At 61.2% G+C, this 16,053-nt stretch overlaps 1 protein-coding gene across 2 annotated transcripts in view; it reads left to right on the top strand.

Moving 5' to 3' along the window:
- LOC111157574 (proline rich 5) overlaps positions 1 to 15,780 on the top strand; it is a 43,185-nt gene extending 27,405 nt beyond the window's left edge. For both annotated transcript variants that reach the window (XM_022519106.1, XM_022519105.1), the window contains 6 exons: positions 3,639 to 3,687; positions 4,338 to 4,395; positions 9,115 to 9,206; positions 9,637 to 9,777; positions 13,149 to 13,284; positions 14,895 to 15,780. In XM_022519106.1, the coding sequence (XP_022374814.1) occupies positions 3,639 to 3,687; positions 4,338 to 4,395; positions 9,115 to 9,206; positions 9,637 to 9,777; positions 13,149 to 13,284; positions 14,895 to 15,370 (952 nt within the window). In that variant the 3' untranslated portion in view covers positions 15,371 to 15,780. The remainder of the gene's footprint in view (positions 1 to 3,638; positions 3,688 to 4,337; positions 4,396 to 9,114; positions 9,207 to 9,636; positions 9,778 to 13,148; positions 13,285 to 14,894) is intronic.
- The last annotated feature ends 273 nt before the right edge of the window (positions 15,781 to 16,053 follow it).

Here is a 16,053-nt window from a genome sequence, read left to right as displayed (position 1 = left end):
CACACAGCTGCCTCAAGGAGGCATTTCCTCTCTCTGTGCTATTCCCTTCTCACTCTGGGCTATGCTACCCAGTCCCTGTGTCATCTGGGGAAAGGAGATGGCCCAGCTCCTCATCAGCTCAAGATGGGAATAAAGGATAATGGGGAGGGAACTGAGGCCGAGGTCACTTGCTGTGTGTGCCCACAGGGCTGGTCGGTGGAGCTGGGGCTCAGGTCCCCGACCCCAGGGCCTGTGGGTCCCTTGGGACCGCCCCCTGCCCAGCCCCCACGCCAGCTTTCTCCATCCCAAGGCCATGTTAAAGCAAGTGACTGGAATTATGCGTGATACCCATGACTGGTCGTTGGCCTTGATCCCACAAGGGAGCCTGGTGACAGGAGCCATTGATGGCGCTGCCACCCAGGCGTTCCCCTCAGTTCTCCGGGTCATGCGGTGAGATGGGGGAAAGTGGGGGTGCTCCTCGGTGGGCCCTGGCGAGGCTAAGGCCAAGGAGGTGAACAGGCAGAGGACCCTGATGTCCAGCCATCACCCTTTCTTCCCTCCGTTTTCATGTACACACATAGGTGTGCACAGCGACACGTAATTCACTCTTCAGATGTACAGTTCCGTGGTTCTTAGCACATTCAGAGTTGTGTAGTCCTCACCGCTGTTTGATTCTGGAACATTCTCACCCACTCCCCCCCCCCCCCCATAAAAACCTGTCCCCATTAACAGTCACTCCCCAGCCCCTGACAAAGGCCAGTCGAGCATCTGTCTCTGTAGATTTGCCTCTTTCTAGACGTTTCGCATACGTGCGATCACCTGGTGTGTGCGTGGCCTGTGCCGGCCGCGTCCGTGTCACCTGACGCCTTCAAGCTCGTCGCGTCGGAGCCTGTGCCTGTGCCTCATTCCTTCTCGCTGCCAAATACTGTTCCACGCTAGGGAAACCGCATTCCCTGTACCCGTTCACCTGCTGATAGCTGTCCCCTCGGCCGTGACACGCACGTGGCTGTGAACCCGCAGGGCTTCCTGTGACCTGTGGACATGTGGCTTCGTTTCTCCTGCGGCCACCCCCAGGGCGGGGTAGGGGCTGCCCTGCTGATCTGCACAGCTTCGCTTCCCACCCCGGAGCCCTCAGCCAGTGCCCCCACCTTCTTCCCTGCATGTGCGACTTGACTTTCGGGACTTTGTATTCTAATGGCACTTGCTGGCGTGAGGAGCCATCTCGTGGCTGGGGTTTGCACTTCCCTGATGACTTAGGATGGGAACATCTTTTCATGGGCTTGTTGGCCATCTGCAGATCGTCTCTGGGCAAGTGTCTCCTTGGCCCATTTATAAATGGGATGACTTATCTCTTTCTTGTTGAGTCGCAGGAGTTCTTTATATATTCTGGGTCTGGACCTTCAGCAGGCTCTGATTTGCACAGCTGCTCTCGCTCCGTGGCTTGTCTTCTCACGTTCCTGGCGGCGTTCTCCGAACCGTGAAGGTTCGATTTTGGTGACATCCAGGGTGCTGGTCTAGCCTCTCTCTTGACCCGTTCCTTTGACTGCCTTTTCCAAAGGCCCCCAAACCAGGCACACTTTGCATAATAGTTTTCCCAGACTAAGTCACTCTGGGTTGCAGAGGACACCCCTCCAGGTACACCATGCCCCCAGTATTCAATGGCACAGCTCCTGGCCTGCCCGGGGCCAGGAGAATTGCGTGGGAGCTCATGGGCAAGAGCTCAGCTACCTGCTCTGTCCTGAGAGGCCCCTCCTGTTGCCTTCTGGGCTCTGGAATGCAGATCCACTGGCCCTGTGGCTCCCAGAAGCCACCAGACCCGTCTGGCCAGGGTGGCCCTGGCCTTGGCCTCTGCCCCCCACCCCCCAGCCCCTTTCTGTGGCTGTCCCTCTCCCCTCCGATGACACCTGGGCTGTTCCCCCAGCAGCGCCTTCCCCAGGTGGTGTCCTGGGGTGATTAGGCTGCCTGGGCATTCCCCTGCAGATACGGGAGCCGCCTAACCTGCAGGCCCCCCAGCGCCTCATTCTCCACATCTGTAGAATGAGCGTGGCTCCCCTCCAGCAGCCAGGAGAGCCAGCGGGCACAGCACAAATTGGGAGATGCTTGCCCAGCCATGCCCCTCACCCCTGCTCAGGGGCTCATGTAGTGAGTTAAGAGGAAATATCGGGAGGTGTGGGGAGCCCCAGGCAGCCAGCAGTGGGGCAGAGGGTCTGCTCGGCCCTGAAGGAGACATTCATTCATTCATTCATTCATTCGTGTTCGTACTCACCGTCACTAACCACAGGCTAGGGAGAGAGTAAGGAGGGCTTTACTGAGCACCTGCTGCATACACCAGGGTAAGCCGTGATCTCACTTGACAGCCCAGACCCTCCTCCGCACCTCCTGGCATGTCTCTGGTCCCAGAGGAGGGTGCCAGAGCTCAGGCAGGGGCGGGGACTTGCCCAGAGTCACATGGTGGACCGGCGGTGTTGGGGCTGGCTTGTCTGGCCCCTGACGGGCGGAGGGGACTCACCTAGGCTCAGCCTTGATCCCTCCTTGCCCTTTGCTCTCTGGCCATGCCCATAGTGGCCCCTTGGGTCACGCATGTGGTGACCTGAGATAGACGTTGAGCCTGCACATGGGAGTCACACAGCTGAGGTCATTTGAGCTGAGGTCACATCCGGTCCTTGGAAGCCCAGACAATTGGGACAAGGTGGAGGGACCGTGGCAGGGGCTGACCACAGGGGCCACTGGCTTCACACCCCCTTGCTGTCCCAGGTGGAGTTCAGCCTGGTGAATGTGGCCACTGTTAACGTCATAGTGACGCGGGGATGGCGTCGGGCTGTGACATGGGGTTGGTCCTGTGCTAAGAGGAGCTGCCAGCCAGGGGTGTAGGACAGGGTGCCAGGGGCGCGGGACAGGGTCCTAGGGCTGCCCCCAGACAGCCACAGTTGCTCTGACCCTCAAGGTCCCCATCTGTCCCATCCAGGGACACCAGGACCATCGTCAGGCTGTCGTGAGCCTCGGGCTGTGACCAGCCTGGTCCAGCTGTGTCTCTCTCCATGCCCCCATGCCATCGTCTCTGCACCTTCTAGATCCTGCCCGAAGCCCCAGGTTCCCGGGATGCCGGCTGCTCGGTGCTGGGTGCTAGTCACCGACACAAGCCACCTGCTCTCGGTCTCTCTGCTTCATTTAGCCCCCAGGCCCACACCCCCACCACCCCCACTGGGGACAGCCAGTCCTGGGGGGTAGTCCTGCTTTGAGCTCCTCCAGGAGGGTGGAGTGTAGTCACCTGAAAAGGCCTTTGAGGACCAGCACACCCTCTTAGTGGGGTTGAGGGATGGTGAGTTTGGTGCCCCCCCAAGTGTACGTGCATGCTTACACACACATGTGCGTGCACACACACAGCTCCAAGGCTGACAGAGATGAGAGCCTTCAGCTTCCTCTCATGTGCAATGTTGGCGGGAGCCCGCAGAGCCCCAGTGAACACCACAGAGGCCTGAGGCCCACCCAGCCCTCCCTCCCCGCCTGCCCCTGCACTGGGACTGGGGGTGGGGGCATGCCCACACTTCCCCCTGGGCTGAGCAGGTCGGCCTCCTGCTGCCCCCAGTGACCCCCCCATCAGCGCTACCTGGTCTCTGAGCCCTGCTGTCCCTCACTGTCCTGTCCCCTCCCTCCCACAGGCAACTCCTGAAGACAGAGCTGGGGTCGTTCTTCACCGAGTACCTGCAGGTGGGTGGTCTGCGCTCTCCAGCGGGCTGGGGCTGCTTTCCGAGCAGGCCAGAAAGGACCGGGGTCACCTCCTCTCCGTGGGTCCACAGTGTGCTGGGTTCCAAGGACTGCCGCACTGCTGTGGCTCAGTTTCCCTGTCCAGCTGGTGCGGGTCGTCAGGCAGGTTAATGACAATGAAGCGGGCGAAGTCTGCGCGCTGTGCGTGCCCTGACACATGGCAGGACGGGGGGCTGGTTCTTTTCCGGGCTTTTCACCTCCCGGAACACTGAGTGGGCTTCCAGATGTCCCCGTCACTGCAGGGCCCCTGCTCCCCGAGCACACAGTGATGCTGTTGGCCTGGTGTCAGCATCCTGAGGCCCCTGTGGCTGAGGCCCTGCCGTACGCTGCATTCGTCACACCTCCTCTGGCCAGTGAGCCTGCAGAGTTCACGCACACCTGGAACCGGCCGTCAGTGTCTTCCCAGCGCAAGCCGGGGTTCAAGCTCTGCTTGAGTAGGGGGGAGGTTGGGGGCAATGGGTGAGTCCCACCCCCCTGGGCCTCAGCTGCCGGCTGGTGGGGTGCAGGGAGGGCAGGGGGAGGCCTCCTGGGGGCCTTGCCTGCCCAAGGCCATCCCCCAGGGCCGTAACGGCCTGCCTATGTGTGCTTTCCAGAACCAGCTGCTGACGAAAGGCATGGTGATCCTGCGGGACAAGATCCGCTTCTATGAGGGTGAGTGTGGCGGCCCACAGCGGGGACTGAGTGCAGGGACTTGCCGCTGTCCCTGCGGGAACATGTGGCCCTGCCTGCCTTGCCTGTGCCCCCGGGGCTCCAGGTGGGAGAGTGGCAGGGGCAGCAAGGCCACAATCTGACTCCAGGAGGGGACCTTACTGGGGAGAGAATCTGCCCTTCCCGCCACCACCCCACAATTTGCTGGAGCCCAAGAGGGCTGAGAAATCGGGAAAGCCTGCCCCCGGGGCCTTCTGGTGCCAATGAACCCCATTCCAGCAGCCTGGGAGAACCAGACAGGATCTTTGAGGACCGGGGAGCTAGCATAGGGCCAAGGTTGCCCTAATGTTCCCGAAGGAGGAGGTGGGAGCCGGGGGCTGTCACCTGGCTGGGAGCTGCTGTCCCGTCAGAGTTTGGGGCCTGAGCTTGGGGCTGGACCTTCTAGATGAGTTTTCTCTTTCCATGCACTTACCCAGCCACGAGACCTTTGGGTCCCTGTGCCCGTTTCCTAGCTGGGGGCAGCGTAATGATGACAGGCGGTATGTCTGCAGCCGCACTGAGTAGAGAGCAGAGTGCATCCAAGCCCAGGCCAGTCTGACCCCAGCGCACATGCCCTTGGCCCTTCTGGGGGCCCCTGAGCTCCAGCGCACCTCTGCCTGGCCCGGGCCTCAGCAGGTAGGGAAGGGTCCTGGTGGGCTCCGCCTCCCTCCCCCAGCACCCTCCAGCTCCCGTGTCCCTGGGTCAGGGAGCAGCGACCAAAGTGGTTTCTCCTCGTAGGAGTGAATTGGCAGAGAAAATGACCAAATTGTGGGAGGACCCAGCTCAGCCCACAGTGCCTTTGCTGAGGCCAGTTTTGTGCTAGACCTGGTGCTGAGTTCAGGCTCCATGAACATTCGCTGAGCACCTACTATGCACCAGGCACTGGGCACCTTGCCTACTCTCTGCTAGACCGTCCTGAGTGTTTTCCAACTATTAACTCACTGGTTTTCCCAGCAGCTCTGCTCGGGAGATACCACTGCAGCCACTGCACATACGGGGAAACCGAGGCACCCAGGCCATGCAGCTCTGTGCGGCAACCTGGTTCCACTGCCACTTTGGTTCCTTCTTCAGCCCTTACTCTGATCCTAGAAAGAAGGAGTATAATCCCATTTCCCAGAGGAGGACACTGAGGCCAGTGGCCTAGTGTGCATTGGGTGAGCTCAGAGCTGCGTGTCCCCTGCTCTCTCTGCACGTCCTGCTTCTGTCGGGGGGCAGCGCTGAGGTGGGAGCGTGGGAAGGACCGCCAGGACCACAGTCCAGGGGAGGGAGAGACGCAGACCGCCGGGGTCCAGGCTGGCTTCCTGGAGGAGGCAGCAACTGAGTCAGCAGTCGAGGCGCTGAGGATCTGGCACCTGGTAGAGGTGCCCTCCCATGCCCCCTCCTTACTCGGCACATTCCAGCAGCGCCTCTGCCTCCTACCAGCTCTGGTCCAGGGGAGCTGGGAGCTTCAGAGAAGAGAAGCTTTGTGCAGCTTAGTCGGTCCCTGCCTACAGCGGCCGTGTCACCAGGCCACCCTCTGGGGCGTGTCCACCCCATCCAGCCTCCCCAGGCCGCAGGGACAGGCACAGAGCCCCAGTCTAGGGGCCACGGGTCCTGGCCTCCTATTTCCCATCCAGCCACAGACCTCAGCCTCGGTCTCCCTGTCTTAGCACCGTGGGGCTGGATGGACTCCACCCACGTGCTCAGTACGGGTCAGGCCCCAGCTAGCTTCTGGGGGCCTGGAGATGGGGGAGAGGCGGCTCTGTCCACCGGGGACTGACAGTCTAGTCAGGCACACAGACGCGGACCGGACAGTGACAGTTCAGTGTGAGGCATGGCGGTGAAGGAAAGCCGTGGCAGTCAGGGAGGGCTCCGTGGAAGCAGCGGCCCTTGAGTCAGGCCTCAGAATGTAGTCTGTCGGGAAGCCATTCTGCCCCCCTCAGTCTATACCAGGGGACAGTCGCCAATGCCACTCCCCGACGGGCGGCCTTTGGAGCCTGCCCTGTCCACCTTCTGCCCCGTTTGGCTCCCAGAGCAGCTCTTCCTTGAGATCGCTCCCTGTGGCCAGCCATGTCCTCACCCGTGCCTCTGCTGGGGGCCGGGGTGGCCTCGCCCACCCGCCTCCAGCCTCGCGGACATCAACTCCCAAGCACAGCAATTCCTGGAAACGGGAGGCCTGGAGGGACAGCCTTGCCATGGAGCCTCTCTCCCGGACCACGCCTAAGGCTGTGGTTCCATGGTCTCCCAGCCGGGCTTACAGGAGTGGGCTCGAGCTGCCGCCAGGATGGCTCCTCAGCGGCCAGACACCCGACGACTCCAGGGAGGAACCCGGGGCCTCCTGCAAGCTCCAGGCCCTGGGCTTGGCCCTCTCTTGGCCGTCAGGGATCCCAGCCCATTACAGGCCATCCGGCCAGACTCCCCAGTGGCCTTCACACACTGGCCGGCGGGCCTGACTCCATTGGGTCCACCTCCTGGCCGGCTGGCCTCTTCGGAGCCCCTACTGTGGCCTTTTCCATGGCCCTGTGGTCATCGCAGGGCTGAGACCTGAGCCAAGATCAGCCTGGTATGCTCCAGTCTCCCGGGCCTTCAGCGCTCGGACAGAACAGAGGAGGGCAGAGGACCCACACACTTGGGGAGAAGTCCAGTCCTGCCGAGCTTCAGCACAGACATGGCGACCCGCACGGGCGCACCGGTGGCCACGGCCATGGCCATGGCCAACACTGAGTGAGCATTTGCTTCGCAGCAGCAGCCTTCCACCCAGTGCACAGGAGGACATTCACACCCATCTCACGGAGCATCACATGGAGGCCTGGTTGCCGGACTCCCCAGGGTCCCACGGCAAAGCAGAGCAGGGCTCCAGCTCCGGGCAGCCTGACGCTGTCACCCCCAACAGCCCCCCCACCCCGCCCTCGTCGCCAGCCCTAGACCACAGGCCCCAGTGGAGAACTTGGCCCGTGGGCGAGCCCATGCTTCCTGGCCTCTTGGTCGCCTGCAGCTCTGACGGGGCCTCGAGGCTGTTTTACAACATCTGCTTTCCACAGCATTTCCGCCCCGTGGGCTGGAGAGCGGCCTGCGGACGCTGGCCTGGCTCGGGCCCAGAGCTACCCCACGGCCGGCCCAGAGAACTGAGGCGTCTTTCTTCTCACCAGGGACGGCGGGGACCTAAAGGGACCTTTGTATAGACAGAGGCCTGTGGGCGGCAGCACCCACCCATCCTGGGTTCCACAGAGCTAGGTGTGGGCCCCCGGGGAGGGCTGGGAGCTGGCCGCTGGGCGGAGAGCCCCAGTGCCCACAGATCGGCCATGCACAGAGGCCACCCTCGCCGCCCACAGGGCTGGACGGGCTTCTCAGGGCTGCCCCCACCAGGCTCCCCTCCCAGAGCCCCCGCACCTACACAGAGTTGGGGCCTCTACGGGCAGTGAAAGTGTGGGGTTCAGAGCCCAAAGAAAGTAGGAAGAAGAGGCGAAGGCCTTTGTTCGGCTCGCTGGTTCCCATGGAAACCTCGAGGCGGTCCCGCACGAGCGGTGTGGTCTGGGAGGCCAGCCAGGATGTGGCACTTCACCCTCCTCACACAGAGACCCCAGCACACCCCGTTTTTCTCCAGCCACCCACTGGGGGTCCCACCGAGCTGCAGGGGCCTTGGCGACACGTCCTGGGATGCACTTAGCCCAGACCCAGCAGGCCTTTGTCCCAGCTTTCTGTTCATTCCAGGCAGGGGGGCTGAGCACTCAGAGCTTTGCATGTCCTGCAGCAGTCCAGGCCCAGCTTGGGGACACCTCATCTGTCCTCATCCCTCAGAGACTGCCCACCGTGAGGAAGGCAGGCTCCTTCCCGGGGCTGGCAGAAACACCCAGAGCCTGACTGAATGCCTACTTTCCGCACATCTACTTGTGTGGTTCCCACACTGAGGATGTCCCATCAACCCAGCCAATCCAGCCTCCTAAATCAGCTCAGACAGCACCTCCTCCGGGAAGCCCTCCCTGCCTGCTCCTCTCAACTTTCTCTGGTTCCCTTCCCTACCTGGGATGCACTGTTCTTGGACGTGGTCTCCCTGGCTCCTCTGACCCCCGCTCAGGCAGCCCGGGCTGGCAGGAACCAGGGCACTGGAGGAGAAGGACCTGAACCTCTCAGAGGCTCCATCTCTTGGTGTGCCCACTGAGGTCGCCCCTTCAATGGGCAGATGATCACGCTCCTAGTTGCTATTCAGGGTCCTGTTTCCCTGTCCTGTGATGGGTCTGGGGATCTTGGAGGCTCTGCTGGGTCCCCAGTGCCCAGTATAGGTGCTCTGCAAACATCTGCATGGGTGGACAGATTGCCCGCCTGCTGGGGGGCCACCGTGGGAATTGGGAGGAGACAGGGCTATGTGTGGCAGCTGCCAGCGGGGGCGGGGGGCGTTCCTGTGCAGGACTGGTGTGGGATGAAGGAATGGGAACCAGCCAGGACCTTGTCTCTGCTCATTTCATCCCCACAGCCCTGGGAGGTCGGCCCTTTCACTGTCCTGTTTTATTAATGGGGGAAACTGAGGTACGGGGTGACTACGCCATGGACCTCCAGCCACAGAGTTGCTAAGGGCTGTGTGCTGTCAACCTGGGGGACGGGGAGGGCGCCTCCAGGGCCCAGAGCCTGGCCCTCAGCTCCCGTGCGGATGGGAGAGAGGACTCCGGCCTGGGAGGGGTGAGCAGTGACAGCTTCCTGTGCCCACAGGACAGAAACTGCTGGACTCGCTGGCAGAGACGTGGGACTTCTTCTTCAGTGACGTGCTGCCCACGCTGCAGGCCATCTTCTACCCAGTGCAGGTGAATGGCCCCTGCAGCCGTGTGATGCCCCGAGGCCCAGGCAACCACCCATCCCAGCCTTCCAGCATGCTGTCCCCAGCCCGGGGATGGCCACATCCCTGGACCCCTCACCTGCTTTCCCACCCACAATTTGGAACGAAGGACAGTCCCCCACCCACCCACAGACCCTATAAAGTCCTGGGCAGCACATAGTAGGTCTTTCCCAGCACACAGTAGGGGCTTGGTATGTGACAGTGACCCTTTCCTTGCCTGAGGAAGCTGGCTGGGGCCTCTCTTCGGGACAGGGCCATCCAGGGAGGAGGGTGGGGTGGCAGGGGGCCCAAGGATCTATAGGGCCGTAGCCCTGGGATCTGGCCCTGGATTGGCAGACGGGGAAGCAGCAGTTTCTTATGATGGTAGCGGGGTGGGGTGCGGCCTTCTGTGTCCGCAGGGCAAGGAGCCGTCCGTGCGCCAGCTCGCCCTGCTGCACTTCCGGAACGCCATCACCCTGAGCGTGAAGCTGGAGGATGCGCTGGCCCGCACCCATGCCCGTGTGCCCCCCGCCATCGTGCAGATGCTGCTGGTGCTGCAGGTGCGTGGCGCCGCAAGGAGGCCGCTGGGCGTGAGGCCAGGCCTTCCAGACGCAGAGCCTGAGGCAAGGGTCTGGGTCCATAGGACTCATCAATAAGAAGATTGTCAGGAGAAACCTGTAAGGAGATAGGGAAGCAGGAGGAGCCCAGAAGGTGCTGGGGGAAGATGGGAGTTCAAGAGAAGGCAGGCGTCAGCCTCATCCCATGGGGAGCCCAGGAGTGTGGATGGGCCCAGAGGTGTCCCCAGTGGGCAGGGACTATGCCTTCACACCCTGTACCAGTCAGCCGTCGGGGCTGTTGGCTGCCTCCCTACAACGGTTCCAGGTGTTTCTGGTGGGGGTGTCTTTCACCCACCAGAGCAGCTTTAGGAAGGGGGCAGCCACACGCTGTTGGCAGCCTTGCTCCCAGCAGCTAGGGATGAGTGGCCTGCCCAAAACAGCAGAGGGTCTGATGGACCACAAACAGGGCCTTTTGCAAACTCCTGCATCCCAAGCACAGCACCCTACAGTTTGCCAGCTTGTCCCACTGTGAAAGGACAGAGGTAGGCACTGTCATCCACCCGATTTTACAGGTGGGAAATAGAGTCCTCATTTGCCCAGAGCTAACAAGGCCTGGCCTCACCCACATCTGACGGCTCCGAAGTCCTGTTCCTTGTTCTTCATCCCCCCGTGCACGTGGGTAACCTGAATTAGTCTGCAAGGTTGGTCCAAGGGTCCAGGGCAGCCAGTGAAGATTCCAGAGCAACGAAGGTGCTGATGAATGTGGAGGTCTGAGGGTCGAGGGACTGCACAGGGCAGGAGCTGGTGGTCGTCCTGGCAACCATATGACCTACTGTTTTTGCAAGGATTTTAGGGGAACCTGGCTGGGTTGAAGCAGGGGCCCTCTAAGGACTTTGTGCCTCTCAGCCTCTTTCCTCGCCTATGTGACTTCCTGCCTCCAGGGCAGGTTCAAGGACAGTGGGGAGAAATCAGACGTAAAGCCTTTTGTGGTGCTTCTGGGAGCCTGTGGTGGGTGGACAGGGGTTTGGAGCCAAGGAGGTCCCACCCCAGGCTGGTGGCCAGACTGGGGCGGTGCTGCCCCCTGGTGGCCTCTCTGCCTCATGCAGCTTCCTCCGCTTGGTCCCATCATCCCTAGGACTTGCCCTCCTGCCCCTTCGCTGTTGCCCCACTCCCCACCTGGCCGGCACTTTGACTGAGCTTGTCCCCACTGTTTTTCGAGTCCCAGATGGACCTGAAGTCACAGCTGCTGGTTAGCATGTGTCGAGGGCCTACCGTGTGCCCCGTGCTTCCCCAGCAGAGCGACCGTGCTCCTGCGGGAGCCAGGGGAGCAGCTCAGCCTCTGAGTGCTCACAGGTAATGCAGCCCCGGGGCCGCCATTCTCAGTGTGCAGTGGGGAGCAGAGACAGACGTCCTTTACATGGCTGGCGAGTGAAACAACGTGAAGTTCACGGAACACCCAGCTGAGCAGAAGCATCGTGGGGGCGGAGGCAGTTCCCAGGGGCGTGGGATCTGTAGTGATGGCTCCTCTTCCGTTCTGACGGTGGGAGTTCGTGTGCTCTCTTGTAGTCAGCCTGGCGGGAGGCCTAGGGAGGTTCCCGGTCTTTTTGAGGAGGCAGCTTTTGGTTGTCTTGATTTTCCCTGAGGATTTCCTGTTTCAGTCTCAGTGAGTTCTCTCTGATTATTTCTCTTGCGCTCTCTTTGGACTTTGTTCGCTCTTCTTTTTCTGGTTTGGGGTAGACGCTTACTGACTTCAGGTTTTCCCTTTACTAATGTATCCGTTGGATGCTACAGTTTTCCTCCAAGCATAGCTTTCAGTGCGTCCCATCAGTGTGGATCTGTTTTCATTTTCATTTCATTCAAAACGTTTTAAGATACTTGCTAAGATTTCCTCTTTGGGGGATGCCTGAGTAGCTCGGTCAGTGAAACATCTGGCTTCGGCTCAGGTCATGATCTCAGGAGTCTGGGATCAAGTCCCTCATCGGGCTCCTTGCTCAGCGGGGAGGCTGCTTCTCCCTCTCCTTGCTGCCTCCCCTGCTTGTGCTCTTTCTGGCAAATAAATAACATCTTTAAAAAAAAAAAGATTTCCTGTGGGATCCGTGGCTTACTTAGAAGTGAGTGAGTTGTTTGATCTCCACGTATCTGGGGCTCTCCCGGCTATCTCCCCGCTCCCGACTCCTTGGCTTCATGCCGCTGTGCTCTGAGAGCAGGCGCTGTGCTTACATCCTTTTAAGTTTGTGAAGGTGCACTTTGTAGCCCAGAATGTGGTCTGACTTGACAGGCAGACTGCGGGAGGGACGTGTGTTTCTGCATCCGGGAGGGGCAGGGGCAGCGGTCTGACGGCGCCTGGAGTGCGGAGTGCCCGTGTCCTTCCCGAGTTTCTGCTTGCTGTTCTGCTCCACAAGCGGGTGAACGGTCTGTCCCTTGGCTCTAGCAGTTCTGCCCCATGCGGTCTGCAGCTCTGTTGTCAGGTGCAGGCACACTAGGGGTCATTCCGTCCTCCCCGAGAACTGCCCTCTGTACAGTTGCGTAGTGACCTGCTTGACCCCTGATGACTTTCCTCGGTCTGACGTCCACCCTGTCTGGAATTAACCTAGCTGCTCCCGATGTCGGCATGGCTCTCTCAACCCTTCGCTTTTATTTATCACTCATTCATTCATTCATTCATTGGAAGGAGGGACAGAATGAGAGAGAGAATCCTAAGCAGACTCTATGCCCAGCACAGAGCCCCAGACGGGGCTCGATCCAACAGCCCTGAGATCGTGACCTGAGCGAAAGCCAGGAGTCAGCCCCTTAACTGCCTGAGCCGCCCGCATGCCCCTCAACACTTTGTTTATAGTCCAGGGGTGTCTTCTCTGCTGAAGTGGGTTTCTCATGGGTGGCATTGGGGCAGGGGGACTCAGGCTGTCCATAGCTGCCATTTTAAGGTTCTAAAGGCATCTTGTGCCGTGAGCCTCTGGCAGCCCCTCAGGCAGGGCTGTCTTCCCCGTTTCTTCAGCCATCCTTCGTTCAGTGAGCACTCACCAAGGGCCTACTGTGTGCCAGCCCTCTGCTGGGGTGCTAGGGGCCCAGAGCTTGCCCTCCCTGTCAGCAAGACCAAGTCTGTCTTGCAGGCGGCTGCCTTCTTCCAGCTTTGGCTCTGATGGAACCGGAGGAGGTAGAAATCCCTTCAGGGCTCTGGACAAGGGGGGTCAGGGAGGAGGAGGTGGGCAGGGCCTGGCAAGGGTATCAGTGTAGAGCAGGGGAGGGGCAGGGCTGCCTGGGGGCTGGACTAGAGCCTGGCTGGCCCTGGGGGACAAGCTTTTCCTGGCTGGCACGGGGCGTCAGGGAGCATGCTGTCTGTCTGGTGACCACCCGTCTCCCTCCCTCTCTCACAGGGAGTGCATGAGTCCCGGGGCGTGACCAAGGACTACTTGCGCCTAGAGACGCTGATCCAGAAGGTGGTGTCGCCCTACCTGGGCACCTACGGCCTCTACTCCAGCAAGGGCCCGTTCACACATTCCTGCATTCTTGGTAGGGTTTGCCTGGGCCTGGGGCGGGGAGCAGGGTAACCTCTGGCCCCATCCACCTCTGCCCAGGGTCCAGGCCTCCCAGTGAGGAGATGACCACAGCCAGGTCCCGCTGGGGATTTGCTTTCCGGTAATGCAGCAGACCTGTCTTGAGTGTCCCCCGGCTGTGTGCTGGGCCTGGACACGCAGGGCCCGGGATCCCAGCTACAAGAACTGAAGGGGACTTGTCGGGCTGACACCATACATGGTAATGGGATGACTCCCCTGAAAGCCCCGCAGAGCTCTGTGTTCCCAGTGAGGGCCCGTCTGTGTTCAATCCTGAAAGGCAAGCGTTGGCCAGCAGAGGACACAGCATGTGCAAAGGCCTGGAGCCCAAGAAACTGAGCTTGTTCGGGGGAATTGCAGGAGAGGGGAGAAGGGAGGTGGGCGTCCTGGGGCTGTCTGGCCTGTCTGGAGGCCTGCCACGTTGCTCCTTTAACAGACGGTCTGTTGGCTCATTCCCCTGTGTACACTGAGCACCTACTATGTGTCTGCCTCGTTCTTGGCCGTGGGGGAGCCACAGAGGCCGGGCCCCACCCACATGGGCTCTCACGGTCACGGACGCAGACCAATGAGTACACAGTCCCCTGACCAGTCTCCAGGGGGACGTATACACAAGTGATGTGAGGGCCGTGCTGGGAAAGGCCAGACTGGAAGTGATGGGTGAGCCGAGGGAGGAGGAGCCAGGCCTGGGGAGAGGTGCACAAAGAACATCCTGGACTGGGGGCCAGAGGCACAGAGGCCGCTGGGGAGCGCCCACCTGCCTGTTGGCATAAAGCCCAGCCTCCAGGGTTAGGGTTAGGTTAGGGTTAGGATCAGGGTTAGGGTTAGGGTTAGGAGAACTGGGCAGAACCTTTCTCCTGCCCCTGGAAAGGTCCCTGAGCCACTCACTGTGCTCAGCCCTGCCACACGGTGGCCAGTCTTGGGAACTGCAGGGCCCTGAGTGGGAGCCTGAGATCTGGCCCCCCACCCAGTCCAGCCCCCCACCCCATGGCCATCCTCTCCCGCACCCCCGGCGTGCCCACCACACTCCGAATAAAACCCCAGCCCCAAATTCATGTGAAAAGACCCTTTCTCAACCTCCCCACTCCCATCCTGGCACTTAACCACTACCTGACCTGTGGTTTGTTCCCCTCCCCCCCACACACTAGGACTCCAGGAAGTGCTACAGGTTTTTTAACTTTCAACAAGTGGGGAAACTGAGGCATGTGCGCGTTTGAACCAAACCCTGTGCCTCCAGACACGCACCCCCCCTGCCCACCTCCTGCCCATCCAGGCTGAGGCTAGGACCGAGGAAGGAAGGAAGAAGTCACATAGGGACAGGCACAGTGTCAGAGCCAACTCTCCCTTACTTGCAGGGGTGCGCGAGGGGCTGGGCCAAGGATCTGCACCATTAGGGTTTTTCCCTGTGGCTGCCCTTTCATGCGGAGCTAAGCGCACAGTAGGTGCTGGCTAGACTCTGGCCCCAGGAAGGGCCTAGAACACTCAGGTGCCTAGGTTTGCCAAGTGACCACTTCCCACCCTGGCCCCCCCCCAATCTCATGCCTGACACCTTTTTTGTCTGTTTGTCTGCAGAGAAGCACTTCCTGCGCCGCTCCCGCTCAGGGGATGTGCTGGCCAAGAACCCAGTGGTGCGCTCCAAGAGCTACAACACCCCGTTGCTGAACCCCGTGGCAGAGCATGAGGCTGAGGGAGCAGCAGCTGGCGGCCCCGGCATCCGCAGACACTCCGTCTCAGAGATGACGTCCTGCCCGGAACCCCAGGGCTTCTCTGACACACCTGGCCAGGCTCCCCCTGGGGCCTTAAGATCCTCTGTGGGTCTCCAGTCGGGGCCCTGCCCCAGCAGACTGTACCCCCCTGCCCAGCCCCCCGAGCCTGGCCCAGGCGCGGCCCACCCCTCCCCGCCCTCCTCCAGTCCAGAGAACCTGGTGGACCAGATCTTGGAGTCCGTGGACTCGGATTCAGAAGGGATCTTCATTGACTTTGGCCGGGGCCGGGGCTCGGGCTCATCGGAGTTTGAGGGGGCCGGGGGTCGGCAGAGCATCGTGTGAGGGCCTCGAGTTTCTGCTGACCCCGTGTGTGTGCCTGGGGGTTATGTGTGTGCAAGAGTTTTTTTTACTCTGTCCCGGCCAGTCGGCTGTGGGTCCCAGCCACTGTGCCATTCCGGAGTCATCGTTGGAGAAAGCGTCACCCCCCGGGCCCCCGGCCCTGCTCCGTTTGGGGCGTGTGTTGGCCGCTCCAGTGACCTCACTGGGTCATCAGGAGCACCGGTCCGCCCTGTGTGCACGGAGCAGACCTGGCCGCCACCCCCAACCTGCCCCAGCCTGCCAGCGTCCACACCCACAGAGACAACACTGTGGCCCAGCCAGGTTTCCAGAATAATTCCCAGAGCAAGGGGGGTCGGTAGCAGACCCGCCTTCCCCCTTCCCACTCACCTGAGCCCTGTGAGGCCACAGCATGACCTGTGGGCCCCTGTCCCAGATGCTCACACAGGCTGCCCTCACTCGGGGCAGCCATGGGCAGGAAGAGGATGGAATAAAGGTGTCTGCCCCAATCCCGAGCTCGTGTCTGTGACACCAGGCCCCAGACGTCCTTCTTCCCTGGTTGTCACCCTCCGATGTCCCCTTGCCTCGGTGGGGCCTCCCCACTCCCAGGGAGGGCGGGCTCCTAGGGTCCAATTTCCTGGTCCACTCCTGATACTGGGGCCCAGAGGCCCCAGAAGCAAGAGTTGGGA

This window comes from Enhydra lutris, unplaced genomic scaffold (assembly GCF_002288905.1).
Source record: "Enhydra lutris kenyoni isolate GAN:26980312 unplaced genomic scaffold, ASM228890v2 scaffoldscaffold55, whole genome shotgun sequence".
Lineage (NCBI taxonomy): Eukaryota > Metazoa > Chordata > Mammalia > Carnivora > Mustelidae > Enhydra > Enhydra lutris.
Note: the sequence above shows the minus strand (reverse complement) of the source record. Positions and strands in the feature narration are given on the sequence as shown.